The following is a 19,528-nucleotide window of genomic DNA, read 5'->3' as shown; positions in this document are numbered from 1 at the left end:
CTGCAAGGCAGTTGTAATATAAAAAATATCTGTCATGTTTATGCATAAAATAAATTTACAGAAGCAACATTGGTGGAAAAGCTTTGAGTGATGCCATAAAATAACTAGTTTAGAGCCTGTGTCGCTCACCTTGGTCTATGTGAATATTGAACAAAGGAAGCAGAAGGATTCATGACAAAATTATGTTTTGGGGATGGTGATGTGTTTGTACATCTAAATTTAATGAACATTCTTGCTGCTTTCAATTAGTACTATCTTTAATGAACTTGGCCCTGTAGTTTCTGTGAAAAATGTTACTGGTAGTGAAAATTTACAAATTTTATGAAAATTGTTTAAAATTGACTATAAAGGACAATAAATCCTTAGGGGGTCAATTAACCATTTTGGTCATGTTGATTTGCTCTAAATGCTTTGGTTTTTGATTTATAAGCCAAAAGCTGCATTTCACCCCTATGTTCTATTTTTAGCCATGGCAGCCATCTTTGTTGGTTTTTGCGGGTCACGCCACACATTTTTAAAACTAGACACCCCAGAGATGATTGTGGCCAAGTTTGGATTAATTTGGCCCAGCAGTTTCAGAGGAGAAGATTTTTGTAAAAAATATATAAAATTTACGAAAAAATTGTTTTAAATTGACTTTAAAGGGCAATTACTCCTAACAAGGTCAACTTACCATTTTGGTCATGATGACTTATTTGTAAATCTTACTTTGCTGAACAATATTGCTGTTTACAGTTTATCTCTATCTATAATAATATTCAAGATAATAACCAAAAACAGCAAAATTTCCCTAAAATTACCAATTCAGGGGCAGCAACCCAACAACAGGTTGTCCGATTCATCTAAACATTTCAGGGCAGATAGATCTTGACCTGATATACAATTTTACCCCCATGACAGATTTGCTCTAAATGCTTTGGTTTTTGAGTTATAAGCCAAAAACTGCATTTTACCCCTATGTTCTATTTTTAGCTATGGCGGCCATCTTGGTTGGTTGGCCGGGTCACCGGACACATTTTTCAAACTAGATACCCCAAGGATGATTGTGGCCAAGTTTGGTTTAATTTGGCCCAGTAGTTTCAGAGGAGAAGATTTTTGTAAAAGTTAACGACGATGGACGCCAAGTGATGAGAAAAGCTCACTAGGCCCTTCGGGCCAGGTGAGCTAATAATAGGTATGTAATAATAATTCTGAGGTGGTTGTATATATTTGCAATAAGTGTATTGCATTCAAATATTTTCTGGGGTCAACCTTGTTTTTTTAGTTTAATTACACCTTATGTAAGAATCCTGGATTGGTTGATAGCTAGTGTATTTTTCACCATTTTACTGTTATCAAATGAATATCGTTCATTTTTTAACACCGCCGTGGTATTTGTCAAACGGATATGTCTTTTTTACCCTCTCTGCCGTGGTATTTGCCAAAAAATACACTATCTGACTGGACATTTGTAACATCACGATCAGCAATGTGTTTTGGAACATTAACATTCTATGTAATTAAACAGATATAGCATGTTCTTAAGTGCTATTTGTGAAAAATACCCCTCCCTAACATGATATATATGTTTAGTAAATACAGTGTATCTGTCAGATCAGGGTTGGTCTGGAAATTTAAACTACCCAGTATGATTAGTATACTAAAATGATGTTGAGTAACTGTGATTTGCATGCCACAAATTCAAATATATATAAAGTAATGGCTTGATTATTTCAATTCCACATCTAATTACTCTCCATTATTATCATGACCTTTTTTTACCAAAGTTTTTCAAGAACTCACTGAAAAGTAAACTGTTGTGTCAGTTCAGTGTTTTCCTGAGTTTCTAATATTGCATTTAAACTACACAATGAATGAAAAACAGGATGATGTCACATGTGGAGCAGGATCTTCTTACCCTTCAGAACATCTGAGATCAGCTAGATGGGTTTCAGTTTTCTATGTAATGTGCTGTTAATCTTTTTATTGTTTTTCCTTTTTTCCCCACTGGGTTGCCAGTTTCTTTCTGACCTATGAGGTTTTAATGTCACCTCTATATTACACTTATTTTCATTGTCAAACAAAACTCATACCTGGGATGTGAAATCCTCTGTCCCAGCTGCACAAGGGTTTCTGAAATTTCTGTTTTCTTAAAATGTGTTGATTCAAAATACAGTCACTAGGATGAGAATACTCCAAACAAAGCTGGAATGTCAAGTCTATCATGTAGACTCTCTCAGTAACCAGGTCAAAAATCTTATACCTGAAAGGTTTGACAATAATTCAAAAGCATATCATCAATTTTGATTAGACACCCTACACCTCCAACCCCCCCCCCCCTGTTTCCCCAAAAAAAACTTTCAAATTTTAATGGAGAGATTTTCGTTTTACAAGTGTAGATATTTACCGAAATGTATTGTTTAAAATTGTGTGTGTGCTTACTGAAGTGTAAATGATTTTGTAACATCATTGAACATATGATATAATGGTATATTCATCCATTGCATTAGAGTTGAGATTACAGTATTGTATTTGAAAATTTGATGGCATCAGTTTTTGATAAGATGGTCACAATGATCTGTTACGTGGGTCTGCTAACAGATTACCAGTAAACTTTTTAACAAAGTTTTTCAAGAACTCGCTGAAAAAGTAAACTAGTGTGTCAGTTCAGTGTTTTCCCCAGTTTCTAATATTGTATTAAAACTAAACAATGAATAAACAAGATGTAATACTATTTTATTCATCAATATTTTACTTCAGTTTGATTCCTCCCTGAAGAGAAAAGCTTTCTTCATCTCCCCATGGGTATGACAGCAGAGACTTCTTTACATTTAAACCCTCAATTGAAATTTCCATTTCATATAAACAAGGATCTAATGATACAGCTATTCTAATGGTTTCGTTAATGACAGGAACACCTAAGCAACACTCCACTGCAGAACAAGAATCAGGAACAAAGCAGGACACATCTGACGGTAAATTTGGTACATTTTCAGTTGTCAAGGAACAATCTGAAAAGCAAATAAAATTCATGGTTTTTTTTCAGTTATGTAAAGAAAGAAAATCATAAGCCTACATCACTGAAGTTGCCTAGGACAACCATGATATTTATAGATTAACTAATTGCAGAGTTCCAATATCTAAAAATATTTAAGGATTGAGTGACCAAACAACACATTGATTTACAAAGCACCATAGTGCATCAATTAGTTATCAGTGTTTTTTGGACACAACAAAATATTTTTGGATGTTTGAATTCTTTGATTATTTATTCTTCTTATTACATTAACCATGGGATTTCTAATGTAAATAAAGAATAAATTTAAGGAACTATATTTCTTCTGTTTTGATGCAACATCATGGAAAATATATAATGCTAACACTCATTGTTATATGACGTCTGAAGAGTAAAGTCACCAGTTTTTATTCAACTGAGAAATTAAGAAATTTTACTAAAACAGCTGAAAGATTTAATCAATGATTTTCCAACAAGATTGAGGATGTTTCTTTGTTACATCTCAATAAGGTTTTGGTCCTTATTTGAGATTTCTGTAGAGAAACACCCTGTCCTTTGAAAAAACATCTATACACCTGGAAAATAGTATTGCAATAGTTCCATTGAAAACAATGTAAAACGACATGATTGTAGAATGTGTATAATTTGGGTTTCAGTGGTGGATCCAGAACTTTTCATAAGAGGGGGCCCGCTGACTGACCTAATGAGGGCCCACTCCAGTCATGCTTCAGTGATTCCCTATATAATCAACCAAATTTTTCCCACAAATGGAAGTGTTGCAATACTTTTTCCAGGTGTATATAAATATCCCACAAACTATTTTACAAATTAATATTCTCACCCTTTTAAAACAGGAAGGTAATACTCAATCCAAAATAAAAACTTAAACATGACAAATTTAATAGCACACGATAATTATCACAGTTCCTTTATCATTATTAGGCTACCTGTCTACTTACTATTAATCCAGGAATTCTCCTTAAAATAGGGTGGTAATTTTTGTGGGCAAGATGGTGATAGTAAAAACTGTCTTAGTCTGAGTCTGGTAAAAACAATATCAACAATACCAGAAGGCAATACATCAGTGATTGTCTCAGCTGTCTCCTTCAGCACTGTTGACAGTGAAAACTCTAAAAGAAAAATGAATCAATAGACTTGTATCCACTATGTAAACAATACACAGGTTATTATTTAATTTATCACAAACAAATAATGCTTGGAAAGTAACTATTGCAACTTCTTCACCAATGCTCTCTAGTGGATAGTTGTCTCGATGGCAATCACACATTTTCTTATCTTCATATCAAACACTTTAGAAAATTTATATGACACACATCTCTTCTTGTGGGGTCATTCACATTATAAAAGTCTCAGAAAAGCATATAAAATACACTGGAATTGTAGGTTTAGAGATTAATAAGTACCTTGAGGAAAACCAGTCCCCCAATCACAAAACACCTTTGGCAGTTTGGTATTCTTGAAGACTTGAACAGTTGTCAAGCAATCTTGGTAAGTTTCAAAACAGAGACTTATATTCAAACTGAACTGGTATTTTTTCTCAGTTGCAAGATCATCTATGATGTACCTTAAATAAATAAATCAACAAAATACTTTATCCAAATGTCATGCAGTTGTCCTGAAAGTTATTTAAGTTATGCATATTTTTAAACATTGAATTAACCAAGAGAAGTATCATATTACAATTTCCAAAGTTTATACGAAAAGGAAGTTTGCAAAATGATATAAAGACTCAACAATTAACAAATTGTTGTTTCATAAATATACTTGGCACTGTTGCTTAAAGAAAACATTCATTTTTAAGTTACTCGAAATAAGTTTAATGTACCGCTTCTATATCATTACTATACTAAAATAATTCTACATTAAAAATCAATGTTTTAAAATCATTGGTCAACTTTCAATCACAGAAAAGCCTTTTCTCTTATGAGTATGATAATTATGCTGTTACTGTAAGTAAGTAACAATAGTTAAAGGACATTATAAGTTTCTTTTACTTACTCCATCCTAACAACATTCATTAGGTACAGTTTCTGTATGTTACCTGCAAACAAATGAATGATTAAACTCATTGTTAGAATGTAATATATATTTTATATTTTTCCTTTCAAATATATTGAAATTAAAGAGCAACTTTCCCATTTCCCCCATGGTTGCATTCATCATAATCTGTCAAAGGCAATAATTCAAAATGATTGGGAATGGGGTGAAAACTTTTTCATAAATATCCTTCAATAAGTGTTGATATGAGATTGCTAACAATGCAATATTTCAAATAATTTCTTTTTCCAAAAGGAATAAATTTCTTTTTCAGAGAGGAAAAGCTCCCATAAAAATGATGTTGATGTAGGATTTTTTTTTATTATCATAGTCTAATTAACTCTCTGGTATACAAAATATTGACATACATACCATACTTGTAATCTGACAAATTTAGTGTCTTCTGGTATCTGTCTATTTGTAAGTGTAACTGATGATTACAAGCATCAAGTTCAAACAAAGCTTTGAATCGCTGCTGTAAGAATTCAACATCTAAGCAGCATTCTACACCTAAACAGGACTGTAACAATTTACATCTTGTATTGACTGGCAAAGTTGGTAGTGTCACTCCCTCTTCAAAACAAGCTAAAATATGAAACGTAAAAAATAAATTCTAAATATAAAAATAAACCAAATTTTTTTTTTTTTATTATTCTAAGAATTGCATCTCTCTGAAATATTTCATCATAATAACTTTCAAGCTGCAACTTAGTAAAAGTTATTCTATCATTATTATTGAAGCCTCTTCAATAAGTGTAGTAAACCTATTAAAATTAAAGAACCTTAGTGAGCACGCTCACATACCCCACGTCCCCTCATTGTCATTGGAGAAATTAAATAAGTGTAAGAAAAAAAATTGTATAAGAAAAATTAATTTCCTGCCAATATGCAAATCTAAATAGTATGTCCTTATTATCTACAAAATTTCATGAAATTCTGTTTTGTGGTTTCAGAGGAGTTGCAATGACAAACTGTTGTAGAAGTACATTGAAGCAAATAAGTTCAAAGGGGCGTAACTCCTAGAAAAAAAATTGAATCGCAATTTCCTGTGGATATGCACAACCACATAGTATGTCCTTATTATCTTAAAAGGTTTCGTGAAATTTTGTTGTGTGGTTTGAGAGGAGTTGCGATGACAAACTATTGCAGTAGTACATTAAAGTAAATAAGTTCAAAGGGGCGTAACTCCTAGAAAAAAAATTGAATCGCAATTTCTCGTCGATATGCACAACTACATAGTATGTCCTTATTATCTGAAAAGGTTTCGTGAAATTCTGTTGTGTGGTTTGGACGGACGGGTCAAAAACATTATACCCTCCGCAACTCGTTGCGTGGGGTATAAATATACATATATACAAATATAATTTTGAGGCCCTTTATAGCTTGTTGTTCGGTGTGAGCCAAGGATCCATGTTGAAGGCTGTACATTGACCTGTAATGGTTTACTTTTTTTTAAATTGTTATTTGGATGGAGAGTTGTTTCATTGGCACTCACACCACATCTTCATTTATCTATGTATATATTAGTCCACGATTAAGATATATTATTGTTTGAAAGTTCAGTTGAAGAACAGTAAAATATTCTATAATTGAGAAATCTGCAAATCTCAATGTTCCTTGCACTATTTCAATGTTGTAAAGAGGCAATAAATGTGGTCTAGTAATTACCTTTGATCCAAGCATCTTTATCATGTTCATATTCCAAGCTATGAGAATCACCGCAATTGCAGAGATACAGTGTTATCAACATTTCTCCAATGAGATTTAACTTGTGCTTTGTGTTGAAGACTTCACTGTGATTTTGTTTATCAAGTGGGTGAAATTATTTTGTATCAAGAATTAAAACTCCATTTTCTTCAATTTTATTAATTACCTTTGATCCATCCATCCTTATTTGGTTCATATTCCAGGCTACAAGAATCACTGTTAAGATAGGATGATAGCCCTAACTGTCCCATTAGTTTCTGCACAATGTCTTCTGGCAGCAGACCATTCATGTTAAGTCCTTCATCAGTGAGAAAGTTATTCAAAGAGAAATCTGTTTAAAAAAAAAATAAGAGAAGAAACAATGTTGAGGGTTAAGATGGATGGGATTGGCCCTTTTCTGTATTCCAAATTTTTGTTAAAACTTTATTTTCTGTAATTTTTGTGTCGTCATTCTTACTTGTAATTTTTCTGGAATTTAATATTCTCTAACCATTAATTTAAATTATATATTTTCTTGATTTTAATTGGTCAGAAATCACTACATTAATATTCGAATAGCAAGGCATAAAATAAACTGTTGTGTGTAAACAGTTAGCACAATCAAGTAACAAACAGGTATAATCTCCTACACCCCCACCCCACCCCTAAAGAGAAAAGAAGAAAGTGTCTTTGCTCATTTTTGAAGGCCGTACAGTGACCTATAATTGTTAATTTCTTTGTCACTTGGTCACTTGTGAAGAGTTGTCTCATTGGCTTCTTTTTATATAACTAAGGACAAAAGGTCCCCACTCAAGGAGCATAATTCAAGAACTGTAAGCGACTTGCTGACCAAGTTCAAACTATGCTTGCAAGTGTTGAGTGAAGAATGACTGTGGAGGCATAAATATAAATTTGAAATGTCAGCAATTTTGGTTCTTAGCATTGAGTATGTGTTTCATAAAATTTAGATTAGGAAAACTTAAGTTAGAGTTCAGAAATAAAAATGGGATGGACGGACAGTAAAGGGTAACACTTAATTCCCCCTGTTGCCAACAGTGAGGGCATAAAAAAATAACAAAATGTACTGGTTGTACTATAGACTGTATGTGTCCAAATTTTGCCAGAGGTTTGCAGAAACTTTGCCAAAGTGTTCATTTTTTACTGATTAGAGAAAAACATTTTACAGAAGGTATTTCGATGTACATGTAGAAATGATGGTTTTATCTTCAATATTAAACATCTGTTATTCAAGAAAGGTCTTATTATCATTATATCTTACTTTGAGTAAAATATGAGTTTGCTTCCCAGTCACATAGAGGTTTTGGAACAAGTGTATCCTTGAACAGTAATATATCATACAGACAAGGTCCATTTGACTCTAAGCATATACTGATATTCAAATTGATTCTTAGCTTCCTGACTTCATCAAGATCATCAATTTTGAATCTAAAATAAACAATTTTACATAATCAGTAGCTGCTATGATATGCCTATAGATATATAACTACCTAACTTCTCCGCAATTATATTGCCATCATCATATCAAAATATTGCAGATTAAAGATATATTCACATCTGGTTTAGATCTACAAGATAATTTCACATTCATTTAAATAAAATTAAACTGAAACTTTCTATTCTAAGCATGCACCATTTAAGAGTCAATTAAACTTTTTTTTTCATTAGTAGTAGAAACAAATGGTAAGCTCAGTAGTGTCTTTTATAATATGTCAATCTGACATGTTTTCTTGTGACTTTACCAGGCTAGCAAGCACATTAAAATGTCTGTCTAGTACAAAACATGCTATAGTTCTATCACTTCTACTAAATAATTGCTACAAGACATTAATAAACTGTTATGATAAAATAATTGTTATGAACAAACACTTACATTATTCTTAACATTCCTTTCAAGTTGAATTGCTGGAGTTTACCTAAAAATAACAGTATTTTTTTCTCTCAAAAAATATTATCAAAATATGAATGAGCAATTTTGCTGATAATGTTTTATCATTGCGCCAAAAAATAAACCAAAGCAGAAACAAAATCTTAATTACGATTTCCAATTGAAAACAAGAATTTCTAAACAAACCACTGAAATTGCAGTTAATTTTCTTACATATCATTACAATCTACTACAGTAAAATGATATAACATTTAAAAAAACAACATACATTTTGTACTTTACATCAAAACCATACATTCATGTAAATTAAGCAATTTCCTTGGATGAAACAGCAGTTAATTCTATCAAAGGAATAAAAAAATTAGGAATCCTATTGCTAAGTCTTAAGTTTCCTTTGTAGTTTTTTTTTTAATTTGTATTTTGTTGTTTTGACTTATTCGTCATGATATTTTATCTTTTTCTACAACTTTTGATTTTAAATTTTCCGTTTAGTGTTCTTTTTCCCTTTTTTCTTCTTCTAAATTAACCTAAAAATTTGCATTAAAATTGGTTAACAAATAATGCAATTCTATTTATAAACATATGTCTAGATCTATATCAACTTATATGTATTATGCTTTTCAGACATTTACGTACCATATTCATAACTCAACAAACTGATTGGATCAGTAACAAGTTTTTCTATTCCAACAGTCATGATATTTGTACATGTGTTTACATCCAAGAATGTATGAAATGATTTGTCAAGAAAGTCTACATCAATACAACAGTCAACAGCAGTACAGTGGGAAGGAATCAGACAGGATATAGGACTGGTCATTGGTGTCAAAGAAACATCCAAAGGACATTCTGAAAGTTAAAATGATTTTTATTCATAAAGCAATATAATGAATAAGATGTGCTATAAAAAAAAATAATAAAGAATATCAACTTGTAGTTTAGATTTTATTAACCAATCACTAATCAATCAATCCGTAATTTTTTTTCATAGATATATCCTAATATTTTTCTTTCTGTTTTAAGGATGTCTGCTTGTCATGTTTTGGAATTTTTGTCAGATTTTTGGAATCCTCTGGTTTAATCCATTTGAATGCATTAAGAAATTTTCCCCATGAACCCCCATTTTTCTATTTATAAATCTTTTACATATATTATTATAAGTCATTTGTAAAAGTCTTATAAAATTTGATTTATTTTTTAATAGAATTTGAGAACTATAACTGGTCAATTGATAAAGCTATGAAAAATCAAGAGAGAACATTTTCCCGACAAAATTTCAATGGCTAATAACTCGAAAACAAGCACAGTGACCCCTATATTTTTTTTTGCTTTTTTGATTCCTCAATTTATTCCCTATCAATACATACTAGTTTTATGAAAAGTTATTTATTTTGAAACTGAGCAGCGAACATCCTTAACATGTTTCATCATAACAAATATAGTCCTTTGTCATTTCTTTCTTTTTTTTTATCAAATCTTGGATATTCCACTAAATTCAGAAATTTCTGTTAAGCTTTTATGAGAGCAAAACAAATTGTGACTTAACTCAATTTACAATTGTTGAAATTGACATTTCAATAGATCTCTATAATAACATTAATAAAATTTGGATTTAATTCAACATTTTAAAATCACCTTCTGTGTCATTTAGGTCTCTTGGGGAGGGCTGTCTCATTGGCAATTATACCACATATTCTTTTTTATATTAAATAAATACAACAATTGTAATAAGTAACAAATTAGCTGCAAGTTCAATTTGCTTATTTATGCTAACAGATAAATTATATTCAATTTAATGGAAATTTAGGAAAAAGGAAATAAGAATTACCTTTCTTCCATCCATCTAAAGCAGGACTGTATTTTGAGCTTGATCTCTGACAAGACTCTCCATTCACAAGTCTACCAATGCCAAGCTCCTCAAACAACTTATAAACCACAAGTTTTGATAACTGTTGTCCAGGAGGTATACTAGCCTTTTCAAGCCAATTTTGCAAAGAAAAACCTGGTGATCAATCAAGGAAATTGTTAATTTTAATGGGAAGTAAAGACAATGTTCTATTTTCCTAAGTCATAGTAACTTTTTAAAGGTTGAGGTTATACTTTTCCAGATATTTTGATCCACTCCATCAAAACTACAGAACAAACCAAAAAAAAAAAGGTTTGCACAAAACAATTTATATGGTATAGCCCTCTCTTACTTACATTGTTAGAATTGCTTTAATTGATAATATAATAGCACAAAATAGAATATCTATAGAATAATGGCATTTTTGTTTTTTAAAACGACCAAATATCATGTTAGTCAGTTAATACAAAACCTGGTGATATTAAAGCTGATGAAGTAAGTATCAAAACATAAAATGCCATTATTCTTTTTATTAGCAATTTGTCTTAACTGACAGAGGGTGGGCAGGAATTTGCCCCAAAGTTAGTCATCATGTTCAAAAAGTGTCAATGTTGATGCTTTTTCATCATTTTTCTGACTCAGGGATTCTGGTATAGGTATTCAGCTGTAGTCTGCATATAGAGTTGACCCAAGTTAACAAATTGACCCCAACAGTTGGGTGTAAATCTGATCTTGGCTCAATAGTCTAAAGAAAGTCATTTGGACCAAAAATACGGAATTTCACGTTTTTTTCTGAATTTTTACTTTAATTGAAAAACACCAGAAGTTGTCGTTTCCTAAGGGTATTTCAATAATAATTACCATCAGTAGTTATATGCCTGCAGTTTTGCACCATTTTTGCAAGTTTTGGCCTTTGAACTTCCTGTGTAAGACTCCGAAGTGAAGCCTACCCCTCCAGAAAACCCAGTTTTATCTGATTTCAATATTCCAAGTCAGTATTTAAGCTCAAAATGCAATTTGTTCTTGAGAAACATAACAATAGATAGCATCAGGTTGACAGAACATGCATAACTTGAGAAATAAGTATCATAAAGCGGACTCCTAAAAGTATGGAACGCCATTGAAGCCAAATAACGGTGGTTTGGGTACGCCCATCATATGATGGTCACCACATGGTAAGGGTTAAAAATATTATGGTATAAGATCAAAGGGAAAATGTACAAATTGCCAATAACTTATCATCCTATAAAAATCCATCCACTATATTTACAAAAGTGTAAATTTTTTACTTTAGAATTTGAGTGCTCTTTATATCAGATTTCATGAATGCAGAATAGAACTTTTTACAGTATCATATGTATAACTATAATATATGTTAAATTTTACCTTCTACATCAAAATCAGTGTTCCAGTTACATGGTAGTTTGGGAAGATGTGTATTCTTTAATACAATCCAGTGGAACATCGCTACCCCAGGATCAAACTGTATGCTGATATTTAAACTGAATCTAAACTTCTTCTCTTCTGCCATGTTATCTAAACTGAAGCTGAAATTTAGAATCCTTTTTAGTAAACAGTCTGCCATTTAAATGGATCAATAGACTAAAACTCACATTAAACTAAAAATATAAGTATGGATTTAATTTGAACATAAGCCTATGGATCATACTACGAAGCAATCGTCACACCAATCAAATCACTGTGAGCAACTAATTTATATTTTAGTTTAATAAAAACTAGAGGCTCCAAAGAGCCTGTGTCGCTCACCTTGGTCTATGTGAATATTAAACAAAGGAAGCAGATGGATTCATGACAAAATTGTGTTTTGGTGATGGTGATGTGTTTGTAAATCTTACTTTACTAGTCTTGCTGCTTACATTTATCTCTATCTATAATGAACTTGGCCCAGTAGTTTCAGTGGAAAATGTTAATAAAAATTTACAAATTTTATGATAAATTGTTAAAAATTGACTATAAAGGATTGATTGATTGGTTGTTGGTTGCTTTACGCCGCATTAGCACAAAAAGGCTATATCGCGGCGAGACTATAAAGGACAATAACTCCTTAGGGGGTCAATTGACCATTTCGGTCATGTTGACTTATTTGTAAATCTTACTTTGCTGAACATAATTGCTGTTTACAGTTTATCTCTATCTATAATAAAATTTAAGATAATAACCAAAAACAGCAAAATTTCCTTAAGATTACCGATTCAGGGGCAGCATCCCAACAATGGGTTGTCAGATTCATCTGAAAATTGTAGGGCAGATAGATCTTGATCTGATTAATAATTTTACCCCGTGTTGGATTTGCTCTAAATGCTTTGGTTTTTGAGTTATAAGCCAAAAACTGCATTTTACCCCTATGTTCTATTTTTAGCTGTGGCGGCCATCTTGATTTGATAGTCGGGTCACCGGACACATTTTTAAAACTAGATACCCCAAAGATGATTATTGCCAAGTCTGGATTAATTTTGCCCAGTAGTTTCAGAGGAGAAGATTTTTGTAAAAGATAACTAAGATTTACGAAAAATGGTTAAAAATTGACTATAAAGGGCAATAACTCCTAAACGGGTCAACTTACCATTTCGGTCATGATGACTTATTTGTAAATCCTACTTTGCTAAACATTATTGCTGTTTACAGTTTATCTCTATCTATAATAATATTCCAAATAATAACCAAAAACTGCAAAATTTCCACAAAATTACCAATTCAGGGGCAGCAACCCAACAACGGGTTGACCGATTCATCTGAAAATTTCAGGGCAGATAGATCTTGACCTGATAAACATTTTTACCCCATGTCAGATTTCCTCTAAATGCTTTGGTTTTTGAGTTATAAGCCAAAAACTGCATTTTACCCCTATGTTCTATTTTTAGCCGTGGCGGCCATCTTGGTTGGTTGACCGGGTCACGCCACACATTTTTTAAACTAGATACCCCAATGATGATTGTGGCCAAGTTTGGTTCAATTTGGCCCAGTAGTTTCAGAGGAGAAAATTTTTGTAAAAGTTAACAACGACGACGGACGACGCCGGACGCCGGACGCAAAGTGATGGGAAAAGCTCACTTGGCCCTTCGGGCCAGGTGAGCTAAAAAATCAATCTGTACAGATTAGGTAAACCAACAAGTGATCTTTATGCACGTTTTTTTATGTTTTGTTTTTTTCTTTCTGATATAGCTATACTTACTCTAAATATACAGCTTCACCTAATTTCAATCTGTCTTTTACACCTGAAAATATAATTTTTTTAAACCTCCGGTAATACATTGTAATATTGGATCTTGAACCCTTAAAACGATTTTTTATTTGACTCAATTTATTTCTCCTTCTTTCAAAGGTACACTGTTTGATAGAGATTTCTATGCTGGGCCATGTTCTACTTTTATGAAATGAATTGTAAGAATTGGCAAAATAAAGGTGCAGTTTGAGCTCAATTTTCAATAGAAGAAATGCAATTTTCAAAAATAACGGTGAATTTTTTTTTCTAATACAAAAAAAATCAATAACAAAAAAAAAATGGTCAAATAGAGAATATCATGTTTTAGGAATTATATTGGTTAAAGTCATAAGAAACGAGTGACCGGTGAAAAATAATGTTCTTCCAATTCTTAAACCAATGCATACAAACATCATAAACTTAGTCTTCTGTGCTCAAATTTATCATTTTTTTTAGTTCAAATTTCGTATAATCGTCAATTTTTTTTTCAATCGGTGAGTGTTGTTGTGAAAATATGGCAGATAATTAAAGTTCGTGTTTTGAAGCCGAAGTTTAACGATTGTCACCTGTTTGTCAACAATTGACGAAAAATAAACAAAACAGCATGGAAATTGAGCACGTGATTAACATGTAAATTCAGATAATAGTTTATTTTAAGGACATCCATGCGTATTGTGGTCACCGGATTTTTACGAGATGGGTTACACTGAGGTCACCTTGCATATGGAAAATATGTCGGGGGAATAGCTTGCTGGAAGGAAGCAATTCAAATAAAGTAAAGTTCTTCTAAATATGAATAAATTAAAGAATTTTCTTCAGAAAAAAAGTATATGTACATAAGTTTTACAAAGAAAACTATCCATTGAGTAATAAAAAACATATGCATTATTTTTTTTTTATTTGAGGTTTCTTATGACTTTAAGGTTTGACAAGTACAACTATTTTTGATGTTTTCACAAGACATGTCGTAATACAGTTCGATAGTTAGATAAAGCCTTTGTAACCGTGACTAATATAGATTATGTGATGTCCTACAGATTAGGAGTTCGATAAAGCCTTTGCAACTGATATAGATATCAAGGATGGCTGATTCAGCACAATTGTCATTGAGTGTATTACACATACAATTTACCTGTATTTACCACTAAGTAAATGTATATAATAAATAATGGTACTTACCCCAATGAAAATTTAGTGATGAGTATTCAAATCTAAGTTTCTCAACAGTAAACAATATTTCCCTTGAGCAGGAATCAATGTCCATCTTAATGTGGAAATTTCTCTTTAAAAATGCAACATTTAGGCAGCAATCTACAGCTGAGCAACTCTTCAACAGAGTACAAGAGATTTTCCCTGATAAGGATGGTAAAGCAACAGCATGGGGACATTCTGAAAAAAGAAAATAATGAGTTAAATGTTAGAAGAGTCAATAGATAATTCCTGGATTAGTGTGCAGACAGATAAGCAAAAATAATAAAGCTAATAAAATCCCAGTTCACAGAAAAATGATGACAACCTAAATGTAGGATGGCTATGTATCGATACCAAAGCAAATAGTCAAAACATGAAATTTAATCAAGACATTATAATCATAAATTGATTGTTTGATCAACAGAGACACAATCTGACAGCATTTATATCTATAAGAAAATGAACTTCTGAAATTCATTATGAAAACATGAAAAAAAGCTTTAACTAGGAGTTTTTCCCGCCTTAATATCAAATTCAAATAATCAAATAAAAAAAACCTGTATTACATGTAAAAAGTTTCTGTTAATTACTAACCATTATGCCAATTTTTTGCAGACACATGACATTGAGGAGTTTGTAGATTATCTGATATTCCCAGACGGTTCATTATCTGTGTAATGACAATGTCATTGAGGTTATCATTCACAGTTAGTCCTTTATTACTCAGAAAACTGCTAACAGAGAACTCTGTAAAAAGATAAGTTCTGTTAGATTAAACATATATAAAAAAAAAAAAAAATTTTAAGCAAAGCTCATCAATTGATAACCCATACTCCAAAATTTTTATACTACTAAATTTTCAGATAGACAATTCCATCACTTTACACTAACCACTTAATAAACAACAAAGAAATAACTCAGGTATAAATATACTTGTTTGCATTGGCATTAAGAAATAAAGTTCAAAATCATTCAACGTAAATGAAGTTGTTACCAGTAGTATGTTCCAATGAGTTCATCATGAAAAGAAGATTTTGGCTTACATTATAATAAACAAGAGGCTGTCACAACGACAGCAAACCGGATTTATTAACATTTATTTGTGTTCTGGCAATATCACAAGAACCATTAATGTTGAATGGTGCAAGTGAAAATAGTCAATATCAAATTTGACCTCCATTTTGTCATCAGTATCAACATATTAAAATTTGAAAAGCATAGATTGAATGGTTCATGAGTAAATGCAACAACGCGAATGGAAACGCCATTTTACGATCTTTCAGGAACCATAACTCCTGAACGATAAAAGTCAAAATCATCATTATTGAACCTGACCTCTACTTTGTCATCAGTAACAACATATAAAAATTTCAAAAGCTTTGGTTGAATTGTTCGTGAGAAATGCACGGACACGACTGGAAACACCATTTTTTAATCTTTCAAGAACCATAACTCCTGAACGGTACAAGTCAAAATTGTCATTATTGAACTTGACCTTCATTTAGTTGTCAGTAACAACATATTAAAGTTTTAAAAGGTTTGGTTGAACGGTTCATGTTAATGCACGGACAACATTTGATTGCTGCCCGCCCGACCGCCGTACATCCCCAAATCAATAACCGACATTTTTGTCACAAAAATCCAGTAAAAAATCCACTTATTGCTACTTGATCTATTGGCATCACACAACAATCTCTTTTGAACTTGTGATGCCAAATTTTACATAAATTACTGCCATATCCAATAATGGAAGATAAATACTTTATATTACTATCACAATTTACTAGAAAGAGTATTATATTAGAGTTTTTGGTATTTTTTCAAAACAAGAAGGGGGGAAATGTATATACCTGACAGAGTGGAAGTCCATTTACAGAAAGTCTTTGGTAGATATACATCCTGTAGTAGTATTTGTTGTATTAAACATGCATCAGGTTCTAGACATATACTGATATTCATGTTCATAAGGAATACATCATCATCACCAATATTGACAATAGAATAGCTAAAATATAAGAAATAACAAGAATGTGTCCATAGTACATTAAATTAATTAAAATTAGAAAGATCAAATCATAGGGAACATGTGTACTAAGTTTCAAAAGAAAACATCATGCCATTACTACTATCGTAGGTGGGGCATACAAATTAAACATATTAAGGTTGAAATTATGAGCATAAAAATTTTTGGGTAAATGTTTAATAACAAATACAATCTTTTATAATGCACACAAATCTATACCACATGTCTAGTGCAGACAAATTGGGAAAACAGAAAACCAAAGAAATGTCAGCATGGCACCTTTTTTTGTTGGTATTAACTTAAGTATGGATACTTACTCAATAATAAACATTGATGACAGCTTAAATTGCTCTACTATTCCTGAAACAAACAGAGAAAATCATTATAACCAGTACTTTCATTGTACCATATGTTCATATGATGAAAAAGCTGATGTTGATGGATGGCAGCTTAATGTACATCATTAGATTAATATACTTTTTAAGGACAAGAACATGTAAATGTAATATGAATATAAGCCCTGCTTGGTACTAGACAGACATGCTGAGTCAAATTTTTAATATACTAGTTTACAACGTTACAGTCTTCAGGCAGACATGTAACCTTTCCAACTCAGAGCAGACCAGTCTTTGATCATTAAATTTGTCTTTAAAGGGCAATAACTCCTTATAGGGTCAATGACCATTTTGGTCATGTTGACTTATTTGTAGATCTTACTTTGCTGAACATTATTGCTGTTTACAAATTATCTAGATTTCTATCTATAATAATATTCAAGATAATAACCAAAAGCTGCCAAATTTCCTAAAAATTACCAATTCAGCGGCAGCAACCCAACAATGGGTTGTCGGATTCGTATGAAAATTTCAAAACAGATAGATCTGAATATTCTTTTATTTTTTTTCTACAAGTTTGTGATGGAAAGCAAAAAAATTATAGAGGCTTAGTGATGATATAGGCTCTTACTAGTTTTACAAACCAGACAATTTAAACAGAGCAACGGTCAGAAATGTAAATTATCAAAGAAGTAAAATACTTTAAACTTTTGTTCATTTATTAAAAAAGATGGGAAAAGGGTTGGTGGTCAAAAGCAAAATGAATGGGGAATGTATCCATGGAACACAGATGATGCCATTGCTTGCAAATAATATTATAAAGGGACATAACTCAAGTACAATTAAATGACGCTACCCAATTCATACTTGATCTGAGGAAAAACTAAAGTTGGAGAAGGGAAACCAAATTTGGGATGTTCGAAATGAACAGACGTACCAATGAATGGATGTACAGACAAAAAAAGGTAACACTTAATGCCCCCTTCACTACTGTTGAGGCATAAACAAACTCATATGTGTAAAATGTAAGCCTTTTATAAAATTACCAAATTCATAATCAAATAATGAAATATTGATTTCGTATTTTTCTATTCCAATCCTTAATCTGTTAGAACAAGCATCTATGAATATAAACATGTGAAATGATCGTCTCATTGGATCCACATCAATACAACATTCTACTCCTGTACATATGTCTGGTATGTGACAAGTCAGTGGTCCTGTCAGTGTCTGTAGATCAATTAGTCTGTCACAAGCTGAAAGTGAAGCACATTTAATATCAATATAATTTAAGTTTCATATTGAAAGTCGAAATTAAATTTTAACAATTTTAAGAATACGTGCATCTCACATTTCCCACTATCCTTTAATACTGTGTAACTTCTAATTTTTTGTCGTAGGCTATATATCCCATCAACCATTTTATTTCTTTTAATTTATTCAAAAACAAGAATTTTAATGTATTATTGACCACAACTGCAGGGTTAACTAACTGACACCAATTATTTGTCCCGGCAGGAAACAGACAGATGCTTTAACCACAAAACATAATTCCATATCATAGGTGGGAGCCTCAATTCTAACATCTCCAGTACATTTTTGGTTATAAGAAATGATTTTTCAAACACCCAATGGTCAAAATTCTAATTCTATTTTAAATTGTAGGGGCATGCAAGTTATGAAGGGTTCACTAGATTTTCATAATCATGATAATAATTCAAATTATGGAAAGGTAAAAGATAAGTCTGTGTAATCATGATATAATTTATAAATATCTTCATTTTTGAAAATCATGTATTTGAAAAATTATTTTTTTGACAGAAAAAAAGACATCTCTGGATTTTTGTTATATCTAATTTGTGAGTTTGTGGTCTAGTGGTTAAGACCGATGGCTACAGTGCTGAAGGTCCCGAGTTCGATTCTCACTCGGGGTGCTAAAAATATCAGTACATCAGAAGGGTAATTTTCTCCCTCTCACACACATCTCTGGTACCCAGACTGAAGTTTAAACTAGAATGGGTACTGTGGGGGCCTCGGGTGGTCAAAGTTGTCCCCTACTTTGACCAGGAGATCAATCTTCTGATATCTCTCTGGTTGGTCTTTTTCCACCGAGTGGCCCGGTGGTTCTCTCCGAGTACTTCGGCTTCCTCCACAATAATAACAGACTTCCCAGTGTCCTTCACGCTCCCTTGGGCGGTGTTGGGTGGGGATTGCTCTGGTGGTGGGATAATATTGTAATGAACACATCTCCATTAATCCTTAGGG

The 19,528-nt window shown here is 32.0% G+C and overlaps 1 protein-coding gene across 1 annotated transcript in view; it reads right to left on the bottom strand.

The window, feature by feature from the left end:
* LOC134706043 (uncharacterized) overlaps window positions 1-19,528 on the bottom strand; it is a 109,045-nt gene that overhangs the window by 58,785 nt on the left and 30,732 nt on the right. Inside the window, exons 32-49 of the mRNA XM_063564752.1 lie at window positions 18,310-18,519; window positions 17,246-17,288; window positions 16,756-16,910; window positions 15,500-15,652; window positions 14,894-15,103; window positions 13,685-13,727; window positions 11,878-12,038; window positions 10,474-10,647; window positions 9,282-9,494; window positions 8,631-8,673; window positions 8,019-8,185; window positions 6,927-7,091; window positions 5,426-5,638; window positions 5,015-5,057; window positions 4,420-4,580; window positions 3,955-4,125; window positions 2,735-2,990; window positions 2,073-2,242 (exon numbers count right to left, since the gene is read on the bottom strand). Coding sequence (XP_063420822.1) covers window positions 2,073-2,242; window positions 2,735-2,990; window positions 3,955-4,125; window positions 4,420-4,580; window positions 5,015-5,057; window positions 5,426-5,638; window positions 6,927-7,091; window positions 8,019-8,185; window positions 8,631-8,673; window positions 9,282-9,494; window positions 10,474-10,647; window positions 11,878-12,038; window positions 13,685-13,727; window positions 14,894-15,103; window positions 15,500-15,652; window positions 16,756-16,910; window positions 17,246-17,288; window positions 18,310-18,519 — 2,751 coding nt within the window. The remainder of the gene's footprint in view (window positions 1-2,072; window positions 2,243-2,734; window positions 2,991-3,954; window positions 4,126-4,419; window positions 4,581-5,014; window positions 5,058-5,425; window positions 5,639-6,926; window positions 7,092-8,018; window positions 8,186-8,630; window positions 8,674-9,281; window positions 9,495-10,473; window positions 10,648-11,877; window positions 12,039-13,684; window positions 13,728-14,893; window positions 15,104-15,499; window positions 15,653-16,755; window positions 16,911-17,245; window positions 17,289-18,309; window positions 18,520-19,528) is intronic.

This window comes from Mytilus trossulus, chromosome 2, assembly GCF_036588685.1.
Source record: "Mytilus trossulus isolate FHL-02 chromosome 2, PNRI_Mtr1.1.1.hap1, whole genome shotgun sequence".
NCBI lineage: Eukaryota > Metazoa > Mollusca > Bivalvia > Mytilida > Mytilidae > Mytilus > Mytilus trossulus.
The sequence above is the reverse complement of the archived record's forward strand: the minus strand, read 5'-3'. Positions and strand labels throughout refer to the sequence as shown.